Raw genomic sequence first — 16,685 nt, forward strand, 5'->3', positions numbered from 1 at the left:
AGTTGTCAGGGACCCACTTTTTGACGGAAGCTCTTCAGTAATCTTTCATTTCTGTCATTAGCCTTAACTTAAATTAAGCTCAAGCAATTATCACAACATTTAATACTGTATGATGTGCTAGAAACTTACCACCCTCTCTTGAAGGTCAAAGAAGTAAGGGGCCAAAAACTATTTATTGAACAGCTAGCCCCACTTCCAAAAGAACAACAATTCCAGTACTGGTATAAATGAAGTCCTTCATATGCTTCTTGGCCTTCTTTTAATATAAGGAATATATACAGAATAAACCTACTAGTATGTTTTTTAAAAGAATTTAATGCATTTAAGCATGTACTACATTTTTGGCATTTATTATACATACTTATAACTTGAATTACATCAAGAAAAGTGACAATATATTTATAGGCTTCAATCTCAATCAACATAGTGGAATGTTTTAAGTCTAACTACAACTAACATCCAAACAGTAAGATGTATTTCTTAACAACAAAGTTTTCACAGATCACATAAGCTTGAAATATCACATGGTTTATATATATCTACTAAGGTTTCTTTAGTTTCTCTTTAATATTGATATTCTAATTTTAAATTCTGACACTTGGTAGCATTGTTACAGAAATCACCTTCAGCATACTAAATTGTCAGCTTAACACAAACTTTTTTAACTGATAATGCAGTTAGGAATTTAATGATACCAGTAAATAGCCAGACTCCTGGAATTATTATGGTATTGTTTTAATAAGAATAATTAGAGCTGATTTTTCATAATAAACCCAGCACCAGTTTCACATGAGGGTTGTTGTGAATTTATCTTTTAAATATGGGAAAAACAATAAGCTGTGCAGTGTAGATGAAAACAAAAAGAGTAAAAACATTTGAAATATAACTTGTATGGAAGTGTTTGAAATGGGATATTTGTCAGTGTGATAATTAGAACTTACTGTATTAAAAACTTACACATTTATCAAAAACAGACGATAAATACAAGCAGGTCATAATGACCCCAGATCTCTCACCAGTGTTTCCAAGTTCAAACAATTAACAATTTTCATACAGAGTAAAAGAAGAAACATTTTTACCAAATTACTTGTAATTTGACCTTAAGATTCAGAGGAAATTTTGTATAGTCATACATGGAAAAGAAGGCCTGCCCCCCCTGGCAGGCATTAAATCAACACCATTTTAACAAGTTTTTTGTAGGGTCATCCAAAGAACATATCTCCCAGGGAGCCTGCATGAAATGAACATGTGCTAATGCTATTCTAACACAAAATGCATAAAAACTAATAAATGAATACATTGTCCCTCAACATCATTAAATTTCCATGAAATGCACCAGAATGTCTGACCTGTTGTTTTTTTATGCTGACATCATTTTCTTTTGAATTATTTGTTTTGAGGCCGTTATACGTTTACGCTTTGCCACGGAATGCTCAAGTATAAAAAAGTATTTTAACAGCATATAAGTGCGAGAATCCATCTGTAAACACATGTTTTCTCTTCTGTTAAAACACCCCCAAAAAGTGACAAGAACAGCAGTTTTCTGCTAGAATATCAGATACAAAAAAACTCCCTGCAGATCATATTTGAGCCGCGCCATGGGAAAACCAACATAGTGGGTATGCGACCAGCATGGATCCAGACCAGCCTGCGCATCGGCGCAGTCTGGTCAGGATCCATGCTGTTCGCTAATAGTTTCTCCAATTCCAATAGGTTTTAAAAGCTAACAGCATGGATCCTGACCAGACTGCGCGGATGCGCAGGCTGGTCTGGATCCATGCTGGTCGCATACCCACTATGTTGGTTTTCTCATGGCATGGCTCATTTATTGTCAAGGACTAGTGAATCATAACCCTCTATTTTATGATGGTCTGAGCCTGTCAGATGGTACATTTTTTACTAAGGAAAGGCCACTTTGCTTACAAACAGTGACTGTTCCTTTCAAAATATGATAAGAATGTTATGTTATACTACTGGGATATTTGAAACCTTGTTCTAGGAGTTAAAACTAAGGTTGCTAAAATACAGTTAAGTTTCAGACAATCGGCCAATCAGATGAGCTTTGAGATTCTATAACCTTGTATCCTGGTTTGAGACCACTCTCAAAACAATGTAGTCTTGCTATTGGTTGTTTCTAACAATGTTCATATGAGGGTTGTTGTGAATAAAAAGGTTAAGCTTTGGGGCCAATCTCTGATCACAGTTTTAATGTTGAAATGTGAAAAACAATGAAACAGATGCTGTCACAAAGAAGAATATGTTGAACAGGGTGAATGGTGCATTTCTCTTCATGCTGAAAACTACTTATGCGACATGGTTGACGTACAATGACTAAACATAGAATTACTGAAAATTATGTATGGATGAAACAGAAACTTCATTATTCATGCAAACATCTTCAGCCTTTCTAGGTGTGGCAAGACAGTACTGTTACCTGTGTCAAGGTAACTTTCTCTGGTTTGAAAAAAAAACAACTAATGTAACAAGAGCTCATAGAACATGAAATGCCTCCCTTGATGCATTCAGTAACTGCACAAGGAACAGAAATTATTTGGTCACTGTGCACTAGACGTTTGGCATACTGACTTCAAATCAATTATTATGGGTCATTTACCAGTCATTAGTAAACTCTGTATCAAATGTGATCTTAGACCAATGCATTCTCTAGTTATTTGGCAAAAAAAGTTATACTGTTCTGGGTCAATGTGACCTTGACCTACTGACCTCTGCTGGTCATGATCAACCTCCCTATTAAGTTTCGTGATCTTAGGTCCAATCATTCTCAAGTTATCACTCAGAAACTGTTTAACTATTCCAGGTCAGTGACCTTGACCTCTGACCTCAAAATCAATAGGGGTCATCTGCTGGTCATGAGCAACCTCCCTATCAACTTTCATGATCCTAGGCCCAAGCATTCTCAAGTTATTGTCCGGAAACAGTTTAACTGTTCCTGATCACTGTGACCTTAACCTTTAATCTACTGACTCAAAATCAATAGGGGCCATCTGCTGGTCATGACCAACCTCCCTATCAAATTTCATGATCCTAGGCCCAAGCATTCTCAAGTTATTGTCCGGTAACGGTTTAACTGTTCCAGGTCACTGTAACCTTGACCTTTGTTCTACTGACCTCAAAATGAATAGGGGTCATCTGCTGGTTATGACCAACCTCCCTATCAACATTCATGATCCTGGACCCAAGTGTTCTTGAGTTATCATCCGGAAACAGACTGGTCTAAGGACAGACATACCGACTGACCAACATCTGCAAAACAATATACCCCACCTTCTTCGAAGGGGGGCATAAATATGACACTCGAGCCAAACAACATGTAGGTAAGTTCATGAAATGTTATACCTGCTAAAAACAATTCTCTTTTTTATTGTTTTTTTTTTTTCTTAAAACTGTCGTGTTGGTTTACATTTTTCTATATCCTTGAGAAAAAAATCTCAGTAACTGTTCTTTTACAATTCAACTGTTAAGTGGGATAATGGTGATATTTTTTTTTTTATATTACGGTAATATTTGTGTCGGACTTATTTTCCAGAATTTCACAGTTGTGGCAATGCTATTATTTTCCACTCATATATCAGTTTGCTACATTCAAGCTCATAAAAAATTCCAAAAAGGACCTAAATCCCTCTCAAGATTTTACAGGACTACTAGATTTTACAATTCTAATAAACTAAAGACATAAATAACCATCTTCCATCCCACAAGATATAAAAACTGCCTTAAATTTGCTAAAAGATGCATATTAATCCAGTCCGTTAAAATTCAAACTGAAGTCAAACAGAAAAAAATTATATCTACAGGCAGTCTTGTAAATATTAGAGAGATAAAAATAAAGTACTTAGTAAAGAGTGATAGAATAAATAATGTACAAAACTCAGTTCTCATAAAAATCCAAACATAGCTTTGGAATTATTTTTCATACATAATCCATGGATGGACGGATATTACAGGTGACATCTTCTATACAAGCATAAAATATCACCAAAGAAAACCTTCCTTGTCATTGTCAGTTCAAAAGTGAATAAAGAGAAAACAGGTGCACTGATTTCATGTTGAACAAGAGCTCGTAGAACACAAGATGCCCCCTTTGATGCATTCAGTAATTGCACAAGGAACAGAAATTATTTGGTCACTGTGTACTGGATGTTTAATGTACTGACCTCAAATCAATAATTATGGGTCATTTACCAATCATAAGTAAACTCTATCAAATGTGATCTTAGACTAAAGCATTCTCTAGCTATCTGGCAAAAAAGTTCTACTATTCTGGGTCAATGTGATCCTGACCTTTGACCTACTGACCTCAAACTCTACAGGGGTGACTTGCTGGTCATGACAAACCTCCCTATCAACTTCCATGATTCTAGGCCCAAGTGTTCCTGAGTTATCATCCAGAAACCATTTAACTGTTCCAGGTCACTGACCTTGACCTTTGACCTTTTGACCTCAAAATCAATAGGGGTCATCTGCTGGTCATGATCAACATCCCTATTAAGTTTCGTGATCCTAGGCCCAAGCATTCTCAAGTTATTGTCCGGAAACTGTTTAATTGTTCTGGGTCACTGTGTCCTTGACCTTCAGACCTCAAAATCAACAGGGGTCATCTGCTGGTCATGGCCAACCTCCTTATCAACTTTCATGATCCTAGGCCCCAAGCGTTTTTAAGTTATCATCCGGAAACCGTTTTACTGTTCAGGGTCACTGTGACCATGACCTTTGACCTACTGATCTCAAAATCAACAAGGGTCATCTACTGGTCATGTTCAACCTCCCTATCAACTGCCCAAGCATTCTTGAGTTACCATCCGGAAACCGGTTAGCTGTTCCGGGTCACTGTGACCTTGACATTTTAGCAACTGACTGCAAAATCTATAGGGGTCATATGCTGGTCATGACCAACCCCCCTTTCAACTTTCATGATCCTAGGTTCTTAAGTTATCATCCAGAAACCAGCTGGTCTACGGACTGACCAACATCTGCAAAACAATATACCTCAACTTCTTCGAAGGGGGGCATAATGACATCTTTGTTAAAACAAGAGCTGTCTGTTGACAGCAAGCTCGAATATTCGAAGAATTAATGTATGGTTGTGGTCAAAATATGACCTGAGATTTTCAGACAAAGGAAGAAAATAGATGAGACAAACAATGTACCTGTATCTGTGGAACTGACTAAGTCTTGCACTATATGGCAATGTGTGACCATGACAGTAAGAAGGTGTTCAAAGATTCAAAGCCATATATCAAACAGCTTGGACAAAATATGGAATGGTATACGAAACTTTCTATTTCTTTTTCAAAAGCGGGCCATAACTGAGCCAAATCCTTGTCCTAGTTATGTAGTCTTGCCTACATATGTAGACTATGATGGTAAACAAGTGGTCAAAGTTTCAAAGCCATATGACAAACAGGTTAGACAAAATATGGACCGGTACAAAAATTTAACTGATTTCCAAGTCCAAAAAGGGCCATAATTCAACCAAAAGAGTTGACAGAGTTATATACTCTTGCCTACAGATGGAGATCATGATGATAAGCAAGTGTTCAAAGTTTCAAAGCCACATGCCAAATATTTCTGACAAAACCTGACTTGTACAAAAACTGAACCAATTTCCAAGTTCAAAAAGGGCCATAATTCAGCCAAAATAGTCGACAGAGTTGTGTACTCTTGCCTATAGATGGAGATCATGATGATAAGCAAGTATTCAAAGTTTCAAAACCACATGTCAAATAGTTTTGACAGAACGTGGACTTGTATGAAAACTGAACTGATTTCCAGGTCTAAAAAGGGCCATAATTCAGCAAAAATACTCAAAAGAGTTATGTACTCTTGCCTACAGGATGGAGATCATGATGATAAACAAGTGTTCAAAGTTTCAAAGCCACATGTCAAATAATTTTGACAAAACGTGGACTTGTACGAAAACTAAACCAATTTCCAAGTCCAAAAAGGGCCATAATTCAGCCAAAATAGTTGACAGAGTTATGTACTCTTGCCTATAGATAAAGACTGTTATAATAAACAAGTGATAAAAAGTTTTAAATCCATATCAAACAGTTTACACAAAATATGAACTGGTATGAAAAACTTAACTAAAATTTGTAAGTGAAAAGGGGCCATAATTCAGACAAAATCCTTGATGGAGTTTTGTCCTCTTGCCTAAAGCTGGTCATGGTGTTGGTACACAAGTGTTGACTACACAGCCATCCGGTATACAGCAATGTGGTGTTGAATCTCTGAGGTCCCCCCAGGTAGATATAGTGCCGGGCTCAGAGACTCGACAGGGTCCACCCACAGCTACTGGGGGTCCCTCCTTCATTCCACAACATGTATGAGGAAGGTGTCTTCAACAGGAAGGCTGAACTTGAGCATATCCTCCAAGAAAAAGACATCAATGTCTGTTGCATTCAGGAAACACATGTACAACCAGAGAAATCCTTCAAAGTCAGACGATACCAGTGTTTTCGCTGTGAAAGAATTGGCAGACAAAAAAGGAGGCATCATGACACTGGTAAGGAACAACATCAGTGCTGTCCAGACCAACATGCAAGGCCATATGGATGACTCCGAGTTGAAAGTTTCAACGCTTTATTTCGAAAGGTTTTGTCAAAATGTGGACTGGTACGAAAAACTTAACCAAGGTGTGATGCCGATGCCTACACCGTGGTGAGTAGGATAGCTCTACTTATTCTTCGAATAGTCCAGCTAACAACACAGGACTATTGTCTATATATAAAGTGACATCAATGTTGTCCACAGACCCACTTCACAGGTAACTGTTTTACATCGGTAAGTGTATTTACAGCAATATGACTACACTGGCAGCAGTACGCTCTGTAACCTGAAAATGCACAACATTTTCTCATTTCCACAATATCTGAAAATACACATTTTCTTATTTCTGCAACATCTCTATGAACTTAATGCTCTCTCTTTTACCATTGATAATTTTCCCCAAGTTTCATTCGATTCCATTTACTGGCTTACAACCTGATGGTAACAAAAATTGAAAAATTACATATTACTTATCAAATAAGAAATTAAGATTTAGCTTAGAAATATAATTGTCAATTCTGCCCAAATTGATGCAGACATAACATTCTAAGATAGTTTATAAAATCTGCCATATTTAGTATACCGGTAAGTACATGTACACTGACCAATATCAATAAAGTGCTTGAATATTTGTATTCCAAGATCAATACCTTCACCAGGAACCATAACTATATGAGTGCTATGGTAAAACCAACTTCAGGGCTTTACGACTGGTAAGGATTAAGAAATAATAAATCTGTTCCTATATTATTTCAGTTGATAAAATATGGGCAGGAGTTAGGATGCATAATAGTTAAATCACTTCATCTACACACTCGTGATTTAATTACTGCACATTAATTAATGACTGCCCATATTTTATCAACTGATAAAACCTATTGGAACATATTTATTATTTCGATTCTAACAATGCAAATAATTTGCATTTAACAGTTCTGTATTTTCAGTGTAATGTGTAATTCGAGACAAATGATGTTACGATTTACCCCCATGGGTAGAAAGTGTAGCCAACGGAACGTTTAGATATTTGTTTCTTTTTTTATCAGAATTTTGAGAAGTATTAGTAATCTAAGATCTCGCAAACTGTTTGTGAACAGAATCATCAAATGTTGTCATTTGACCCAGTGCTACGAGCTTAACTTTTGTATGACATCACATCATAATGACTTCATACTTCATCGTCTTTATGTCATACTTTTATGACATCACTGCTTAATCATAACTGAGCTAATTCGCTCATAGATCAGTGTGTCTTACGGCCCAACGCGTAAGATGGTACGACTTTTTATCATAATTATGTTTTTGAAATGCTGTTTACGACCATTTAGCCCTGGAATAATTTGTTTGTAAATGAACAGAAGTAGAATCTCTTCTGTTACAATCGTAGGGGGTAAAATGTATCAGCATATCATATTTCATCAAAGATCCATATACAGGCTGATATCTTTATATAGCAATTAACGCGAGTTGTGTTAGAATAAAGATTAATGCACATCCATATTGTTCGTTTATCCCCACATCCATAATGTTGGTTTATCAATTTCAGCACTTATATGCAACTGGTTAATATACAGTATGTAGGCCTATCTAGATCACATGGATGTGCAGGCTGATCTGGATCCATACTTGTCACAAAGCCCTTACTTTGGTTTTCACATGGCAGCTCTCGTATACACACTTTCACATTAATAGTGTCCAAACTCGGGGCAATTAAGGTCAAATTCTATCCAGAATTTATTTTCTTCAATAAATCCAGTTTCATACAATTTATTTTTCTGATAAATTTACCTTTTCTCCGAGACAATTTGGATTTTAATCTTTCAAAGTCTGGTGCATTGTTTCGTAAAAATAAATAATCAGTAGAACTGTCCCAGTCAAAATCATCGAAGGAGGCAACTTTAAAGTCACACGATGTGCATCTTATTGTATCACATGATCTGAAAACAAATAATACAGTTGTATGGGGGATATGTTTGGCTTACTTAATTAAGGTATATGTAGTGATGCAGGTTAGATCAAATTTGTTCTACAATGTAACATGTGTTAACTGTTATATTATAATGCTAAGAAAATTCTGCAAACAAGAAAGATTGGACAGTCTACAAATTTTTCTTTGTTAATTTTCAGTAAAAAGGGGGCATTTTTCATGAAATAGTGGTGCAAGAGTTATTGTCCTTGTGTCATATGATGTGGGGGATGATGTGGTACAACTATTTACAGTTTGAATCACATCATTTTGGTAATAACAGAGATAGAGAGGAAGTGCATCAAAACTTTAACTTGAAATTTTAAGTGAAAAGGGGGATAACTCATAAAATACAGGTGTCAGAGTAATGACCCTTGTGTCAAATGATGTACATAATGATGCTAACAATTATTATAAGTCTGAATCAAATTTCTTCTATAATAATAAAGATTTAGTGAAAAGTTAATATAAAATTTTAAGTAAATAGGGGGCACAATTCTTGAAAAATTGGTGCCAGAGTTATGGACCTTGTGTCATATGATTTTGAACAACTACTTTAAGTTTGAATCAAATCTATTCTGTAAACACTGAGATAAAGTGGAAGTGCATAAACATTTAACCTGAAATTCTAAGTAAAAAATGGGGGATAATTCAGGAAATATTTGGTTGAGATTTATGAATCTTGTGCAGTATGATGTGGGTGATGATAAGGAATATCTATTTTAAGATTTAAGCAAATGCATCACGTTATAACAGAAATAAAGAGGAAGTGCATCAAAACTTTAACCAAGGTGCAGGCGCAGAAGGACGCTGACGCCAAATCTGGGTAAAGTAGGATAGCTCTTATTTCAAAACCACTTCATGGATGGCAGAGTTATGGACTGGACAGAAAACAGACAATGTTAACCTCTGATCTCTAAGTGTGACCTTGACCTAGGACCAAGGGGTCTGAGTCTTGCGCATGACATGTTGTCTCATTATGGTGAACATTTATGCAAAGTTATTTCAAAATCCCTTTATGGATGGCAGAGTTACAGCGCTGACAATGATTTACATGGACAGACAGATGGACAGTTCGATTTTAATATGCCCACCTTCGGGGGCATAAAAAGTAAAACTACAAGGTATAAATCATATTACCAGTTCATGAACTAATCAGTTAAAAGGTTCTGTCTCATTTTCACTTTTTCTCCTCCAACATTTATGCATAAATGAGGAAATCGTTTTACCAATTTAATTGCTACAAACCTTTTATTTACACTGTTTCCGTGTCCTTTTGTGACTGATGATCCCCCAATACTCAACGGAAAACACCTGTAAATAAAGTAATACAATTTAAACATGCAAAAACAACTTTTACTTAGTCGAGTACTTTAAACGTGTTAGAACCCTCCACTGCTGCTCTTCCCTCCCACCCTGAAATAAGCGTTCCATGTAAAACATGCCAAGATCCTAGAGAAGAAGTAATGTAGAGTTTTTGTGTTAAATATGTATGCAGTAAATATGGTTTATACAATATGCAAGCTTGATACAGTTATGATTCTTTTATGTTTCCCTTCAATGTTCTGCAACTTTATATGCTGTTTGAATAAATTCCCTTTAGCACTTTAAACAATTAAGCCTCAGACAAGTAAATTTAATGGAGAAAAATAAATAATATAGAGTTAAGTATTGTCCATGTACATTGCAATGGCCTCTCGTGACTGTTCAGTATTAACAAATTACCTTCAATAGTTTTGGAATGATGCAGAATGTTACAAATGTACAGACATATTGACTTCCTGGTTATAGTTTATTATACTTTGCTCATACAACTTTTTATTAAACAGTTTTCTTTTTGTGCCCTCCCTTATGAAATCGGCTTTAAAATTTCCATGGGTTCATCTTTTAATATATCTGCGCCAGGTTTTACAAATACTACAAAAAATGTAACTGTTACTTTCTGGTAACTGATATTATAATAAAATATAAATTTAACAATCTCTTGTCTACCTGATGTGACGTTTTAAACTTACTTTGAAATTACTGGTCTTCTCTGTGAGGTTTTGCTAGGAATTTTTTTAACACTATTGCACTCTATCTGTAATAAACAAAAATAAACGGACTTTTCTTCCATAAAAGAAACAAATCACATAAACAATGAAATACTGTTAACTTTTAAGAAACACTTGGACAAACTCTCGAAATGCATTTTGCCAAAAAAATATTAAAGTCCATAAAATTCACCAAAGTAGAACCCCATAAAAAACTGCTATCAGACGATCTTTGAAAAGACTACTTCACTCTCACCACTAGATGGGCAAATGGGTTTCTTCTGTGATTGAAACTAATGACAAATAGGCAGTGATAACTGAAATAAGGGTACCAAGTAAACTAGAAATATTATCACAATTCAAGGAAAACGCTGATAAAGTCATTAACTGCCAATGTCAACTTACAGCAGGTTCATTCTGCCCACATATATCTTCTATAATTTTGTCCATTTCATCATCCTCTGGTCTCCGTCTGAAATTAACAGAAAAAAGATCTTGAAAAATTGTTTCTGTAGAAATACTTTATCAAAGAAACATCATATAAATGATCATCACATTACACCTTTACTTCTTTCCATGTCTGAGGAAATTCAGAGTAAGTCCTTAAAGGCCCATCCAGAAATTATCCTCATGTGCCTCTCTGTCAATCACTGCAGGCAGGCACCTGGGTTGCACTACCAGGCCAGCTGAAAGGCTTCCTCACATAACAGCATGAAAAACTTTTAACAAAGTCAATGATAATGACCACTTGACAGAAATGACCACACAAGCAAGGCCCTAAAATTTCAGACAATGGTTTGGACTACATAGCCATCCGGTAGACAAATTCATCATCAAGTAGGATAAACTGCAGAACAACAATCTACAGAGAAAACAGTTAAAAGTACAGTGGCTCTAAAACAAAATGGTCCCAAGAACTGCCAGTTCATAAAATTGAAATTGAAAAATAAACTAGCCCTTACCCTATAAAAAGTGGAAGTGTTTTAAATAAGACCTATCACTAATGACGATGAATACCCACAGACAGCAGCTTATTGTCAGAGGAACAGTGGTATTGAAAATATGATACATTGCATTTGTATTATTGTAAAGGGAGAAAATGTACAAAGATGCACAAAAAAATGTTGTGCAAAACTGTATAAGATCTCCAAATTTCATTGCTGTACCTTAAAAAGAAGAAAGTAGGTCAAAATCAAGGTCACTGAAAGTCAGTTTTGAGATGTGTGTTCAAAACTGTACAAGTGGTCCAGATTTTATGGCAGTATCTTAAAAAAGAAGGTCATGGTCAAGGGACCATGTAATCACTAAGGGTCATCAACTAGTTACACTTAACAGCATATGAAATATGTTAGAAAATTATTGAAGTTTTTTTTCAATGTAACTCTATTCATATTTGACACAAATAAAGGGCCGTAACTTCATGAAAAATCATGAGGAACGGTGTCGAAAGCTTTACCAAACTTATAATATACACAGTCAAAAGGTTTGCCTTCATCTATCCATTCAGTCCAGATTTCGATCACATCAAATAATTGTAATGCGCATGAACATAAAGAACGAAAAACGTACTGAGTATATGTATTGTAATACTTATGCACATGTCACGTAAATAAAACATTTACTTACTTACTTACTTACTTACTTACTTACTTACTTACTTACTTATACTCTTTGGAAATTAGTATGCATGGAAATGTTAATCGGTTTTGTGTTGCATAATTATTTGCTTCATCAATCAAATATCCTACTGTATATGAAAAATATTCCTTTGACAGCATTTCCACAAAACAGAGAAAATAAAATAAATGTTGGCCTTCATTTACAACCACCTATTTGTTATAATGGTTTTTCTAAATTTATGTTATTGTACAACAGTTAAGTATTTTATGCTTTTGTTGACTTAAAAAGTGCTTTTAATACCATATCGAGAAATGGACTTTTTTGCAGCAAATCTTGATTGTGCCGAGAAAAGGATAATTCTTTCTCAAATGTTCACACCTTATAACTGGTGATTAATGGGTTTATGACACCTGGTACTAGTATATATATAGCTTTAATAGAGTGTATATCAAAATCCCCATGATCAAAATCCCCTCCACTGAAAAATGACTGGGTGTTACAAAATCCCCTTCACACATTGGCAGGGGGTACCATAATCCCCTCTGTGATTAACATTATAGATATATAGATATCAGTGCTCCAAATCATATTATGTTTGCTAAAGGCATTGTATTTACATGCTTTATGCAATAGACTTTTAAGTTGTATATAATTGTATTTGAACTTGATGATATAAGCAAAAATCACAGAGGGGATTATGATACCCCCCTGCAAAAGTATGAAGGGGATTTTGTAACACCCTGTCATTTTTCAGTGTAGGGGATTTTGATCAAGGGGATTTTGATAAGCCTTCGCTTTAATATACAGCTCAATTAATGCACAGCTATGTATAGTTTAAAGGTGTTGATTAAAACAATTTAGGTGTTAAACAGCTTATTGGAAAGGCGACTAAAGCTCTCAATGTGTTAATAGTTAATTGCAATAGATATCAACTTAAGACAAAAATCTTATGTCAACTTTTTGATTCATTTGTTGGATCGGATATTTAGCTATGCTGCTGAAATATGGGGTAATAATAAGTCAAAAGAAATAGAAAGAGCCCATCTCAAATTTTGCAAAAAGATACTTAATGTTAAACAAAATACATGTGTAACCAGGCTATAAAATCAGCCAAATTCTTTCATAAAATTTTAATGATAAATTAAAATTTTATTATTTTAATTTCAAATCTTGTGAATTAAGTAAAAATTATTCAAAATTGATTTTTCTATTTTGTAACATTATTTGCTTGGACATGTGTTACTTAACTTATTATTTTCCTGCTTAAACATGTCAGAAATTTTTACTTTATCACTTTCTAAACAATTTTGATTATAAAACAGATTTTGCTTTTAGCACTTTGCATTAGGTGCTTTTGTTAACAAACACCTTGGCTTCCTTGGCTGATTAAGTGTGAAGCCCAGGCATGTTCTTAAGTAAACTTCTAAATTCTTAAGTAAATGATTTCACCTTTTTGTTACAATAATTTTCATTGGTTTAAATATAAAATTACTTTTAAATTTTTATTGGCTAATATGGTTACCCTGGAGATTGTCCTTGAAAACTTATAATTTGTTTTCCAACTAAAAATCAGTCTTCTTTGAAATTTCGAACAAGCAACTTCGCTAAACTAAATTGACTGTATGGAATACAATTTTGGTGCTTGTCTTGGACGTGTTTATCTTTAACTGTATTTTGAACATAGAACTTTGATAACATTTTGGAAAACAGGACTATACTAAAATATTGAAATAACATTACATAAACTACACATTGGTGTCCATCATAAAATAAAAGAATTAATTACTGAACTAAAACATGGAGTTTATCATTTGTGCAACCATACAGGGGCAATGACCCCACAACAAAATATCTGTTGACTGATCGGTCTTCGGTGGTCAGTTACCACTTGAGCATAATTTCCCCCCATGTAATGCTGCTGTATATGGGGAACGTGCACATTACCCTTTGTATATATCAAGATAATAATGTAAAAATCGTTAAATACTAGTTTAAATTGTTAGCGACTGATAATGTTATTTTAAAAGAAGTTTATAACATTGCATTTGCTGACTGTAGTCTTGGAAAGAAAAATTGGCTGTCAAATATTAAAAGTTTACTTTGTAACTACGGTTTTAATTATGTGTGGGAATATCCTGAATCTGTAAACGATGAAGTTTTTGTACCTTTATTTAAGAAAACAGTTACAGACTGTTTTATACAGAACTGGCATATGATAAAGAGAACAGTGCTGTATTGAATTTATATAACCATGTAAAAGATTCATTTATATACAAGTTTCCTTGATATACTGCCAAGTAATCTAAGAATATTTCTTACTAAAAATTAGAGTATCATCTCATTCGCTACATGTCCAAACTGGCAGATATGGTGTAAATAGAACTGTTAGAGGTGAACAATACTGCACATACTGTAATCTCAATGATGTTGAGGACGAGTATCGTTTTATTTTAATATGTCCCTGTTACACTGATATAAGAAAAAAGTATATAAAACTATGTTATTACACAAGACCCAGTATGTATAACTTTATTGAGATGTTAAAGACAGAAAATAGAAATATGTTAATTAATCTATGTCTATATCTTAGAAGCGCATTGTCACATAGATTATCTTTATCAACAATTATTACAGAATAATTCATCCTCTGTATCTGTTAAATGTGAACATCTTATATAAATTCGGTCACTGGGATTTTATTTATTGAGGTTTTATTATGTTCAGTGTATATTTGACGATGTACACATGTACAAGTCTGAATAAATTATCTGTTCTTTTCTGTAAATAAAATTTATTTTGAGAAATAGATCTATAGGATTAAAAATATTTAATACAAACTGGAACAACTGATACGGGGACTGGAAACCGGCATTTATCTTATCTTATGCTGTCGTCCAATCGAAGCGTATGCCTTAAGTTATTCTGCTATTACCCAAACACTTACGCCTTACAGTTTAACTCGTCCTTTCAGTGAAAATCTGGGAAAGCATTTGTTGATTTTTTTGTTGAAAACAGAAGTTCTGCCATGAAATTATTGCCTGCATCTGTTTTTAAATGGAAAATATCTACATTAATGTTACTTTTCGCCCTGTGAAAATGGCTATATCTAGACTTGTCTTACCCAGAGAGAAAGATGTCGTTTTTTACATGGTATTTGCCTTGTTGATTCAGAGTATTTAGAACAAAACAATTAGGACATATTTTAATGAAAATAGCAAGTCAAAACTGTAAACTGTTGCCTAAAAATATTTGTTTATGATATTGCTCTGTTCTTCATCCTTTAAATGCGTGTTAAACCTAGATGATTTTCTGCAGTTTTATCTAAAAGTTCGGAATACTAAATGTAACTTCGTTTTCGGCCTTTTTAAAAAAAAAATATTGTTATTTTAATTTAAATACATTGTATTTTTCACACATCAGTTTTAAGATTAAATTTATTAAACTAATTTTTGGAGTTTAAACAACAATTTCGTTTGAAACATTCCCTACGTTCAAGAAGAATGTTTGTTTCTGTATGTAGAAATCTGACATTATAAACAATAATTATAATTATGACTCTACAAGATTAAGAAAAGTGTCAGCTTTCTGTTATTTTCCATTTTTTTATTCAAATACAACAAAAATCGGCCCTTTGATAAAGGTTTGAAGTTACGTGGTAAAATATTTCTTCAGGGAAGTGAGCTCCAGTTAATTCATAATAATTAAGCATATCACCACAAGCAGTCGCATGCTGTTTTTGCTTCAGAATCCCTTTAGATCAATCTCTGATCATCTAATTATCGCCACTTAACATGTGACTGGTAAAACCTTTGAACAATAAGTGTTATAGCTCCGTGATTAACATGAGGTAATATGCTAATTACACGCTAATCGATAGTGGCGAAAACAAAATATCGATCGCTAACGACTGGTCGATATTTACAGGTATGGACGACAGCATAATACAGATAAATGTATTGATTTATACAGAGTTTCTACTCCCCGTATTAGACCTTCCTGATACAAAAGATAAAAAATAGAATTATAAAATGAAAATTAAAAAAAAATATATAAATTTTTATATAAAACAAAACTGGGGGTGTTTTGACCAAATTCTAAACCAAATGGGGGACGTTTGGGCCAAAATGCGAGTGTTTTGATTAGGGGACATTTTGATTTGACACCAGACTGTGAGTGTGATAATGATATTTGACATGCAGACTTAGCGATACCTTGTGGATTTAGGTTGGACTGTCTTCTTTTCAAGTCTTTTCTTTCCTTTCACAAATTTATCTTCTACCTCATCAAGTAAATCATCTATATCGTCTGCCATGATTAGATAGTATGATTTGGCCTAACTTTAAAAAGAACCTGTTTCTGAAACTAGGCAAGAAAAATATTATTTTTAATGTTAAGTCAATATAAACAATTGATATTAAACGAAATAAGTTTTAATTTTATTGTATTTATACTAAGTGTTTAAGAATACTTAAATAATATAAAGTTAAATTGAATTT

At 34.1% G+C, this 16,685-nt stretch overlaps 1 protein-coding gene across 1 annotated transcript; it reads right to left on the reverse strand.

Moving 5' to 3' along the window:
* Window positions 1-295: 295 nt before the first annotated feature.
* LOC123550269 (cilia- and flagella-associated protein 418-like) lies at window positions 296-16,577 on the reverse strand. Its single transcript, XM_045338693.2, has 6 exons — window positions 16,401-16,577; window positions 10,975-11,041; window positions 10,552-10,616; window positions 9,785-9,850; window positions 8,359-8,507; window positions 296-6,856 (listed from the first exon to the last, which is right to left on the reverse strand). Exons 1-6 carry the CDS (start codon window positions 16,499-16,501, stop codon window positions 6,759-6,761), a joined length of 546 nt encoding a protein of 181 aa, XP_045194628.2. The 5' UTR covers window positions 16,502-16,577; the 3' UTR covers window positions 296-6,758.
* Window positions 16,578-16,685: the final 108 nt, after the last annotated feature.

The sequence above is a fragment of the Mercenaria mercenaria genome, chromosome 6 (genome assembly GCF_021730395.1).
Source record: "Mercenaria mercenaria strain notata chromosome 6, MADL_Memer_1, whole genome shotgun sequence".
In the NCBI taxonomy this organism is placed as follows: domain Eukaryota; kingdom Metazoa; phylum Mollusca; class Bivalvia; order Venerida; family Veneridae; genus Mercenaria; species Mercenaria mercenaria.

Excerpts from the sequence above, each read along its gene's own strand:
- LOC123550269 (XM_045338693.2), bottom strand. The coding sequence starts at position 16,501 with ATGGCAGACGATATAGATGATTTACTTGATGAGGTAGAAGATAAATTT. Across the intron at positions 10,617-10,974 it reads GTGGGCAGAATGAACCTGCT|ATAGAGTGCAATAGTGTTAA; the intron begins GTAAGTTGACAT and ends TGTTTATTACAG. Across the intron at positions 8,508-9,784 it reads GGAAACAGTGTAAATAAAAG|ATCATGTGATACAATAAGAT; the intron begins GTTTGTAGCAAT and ends ATTTGTTTTCAG.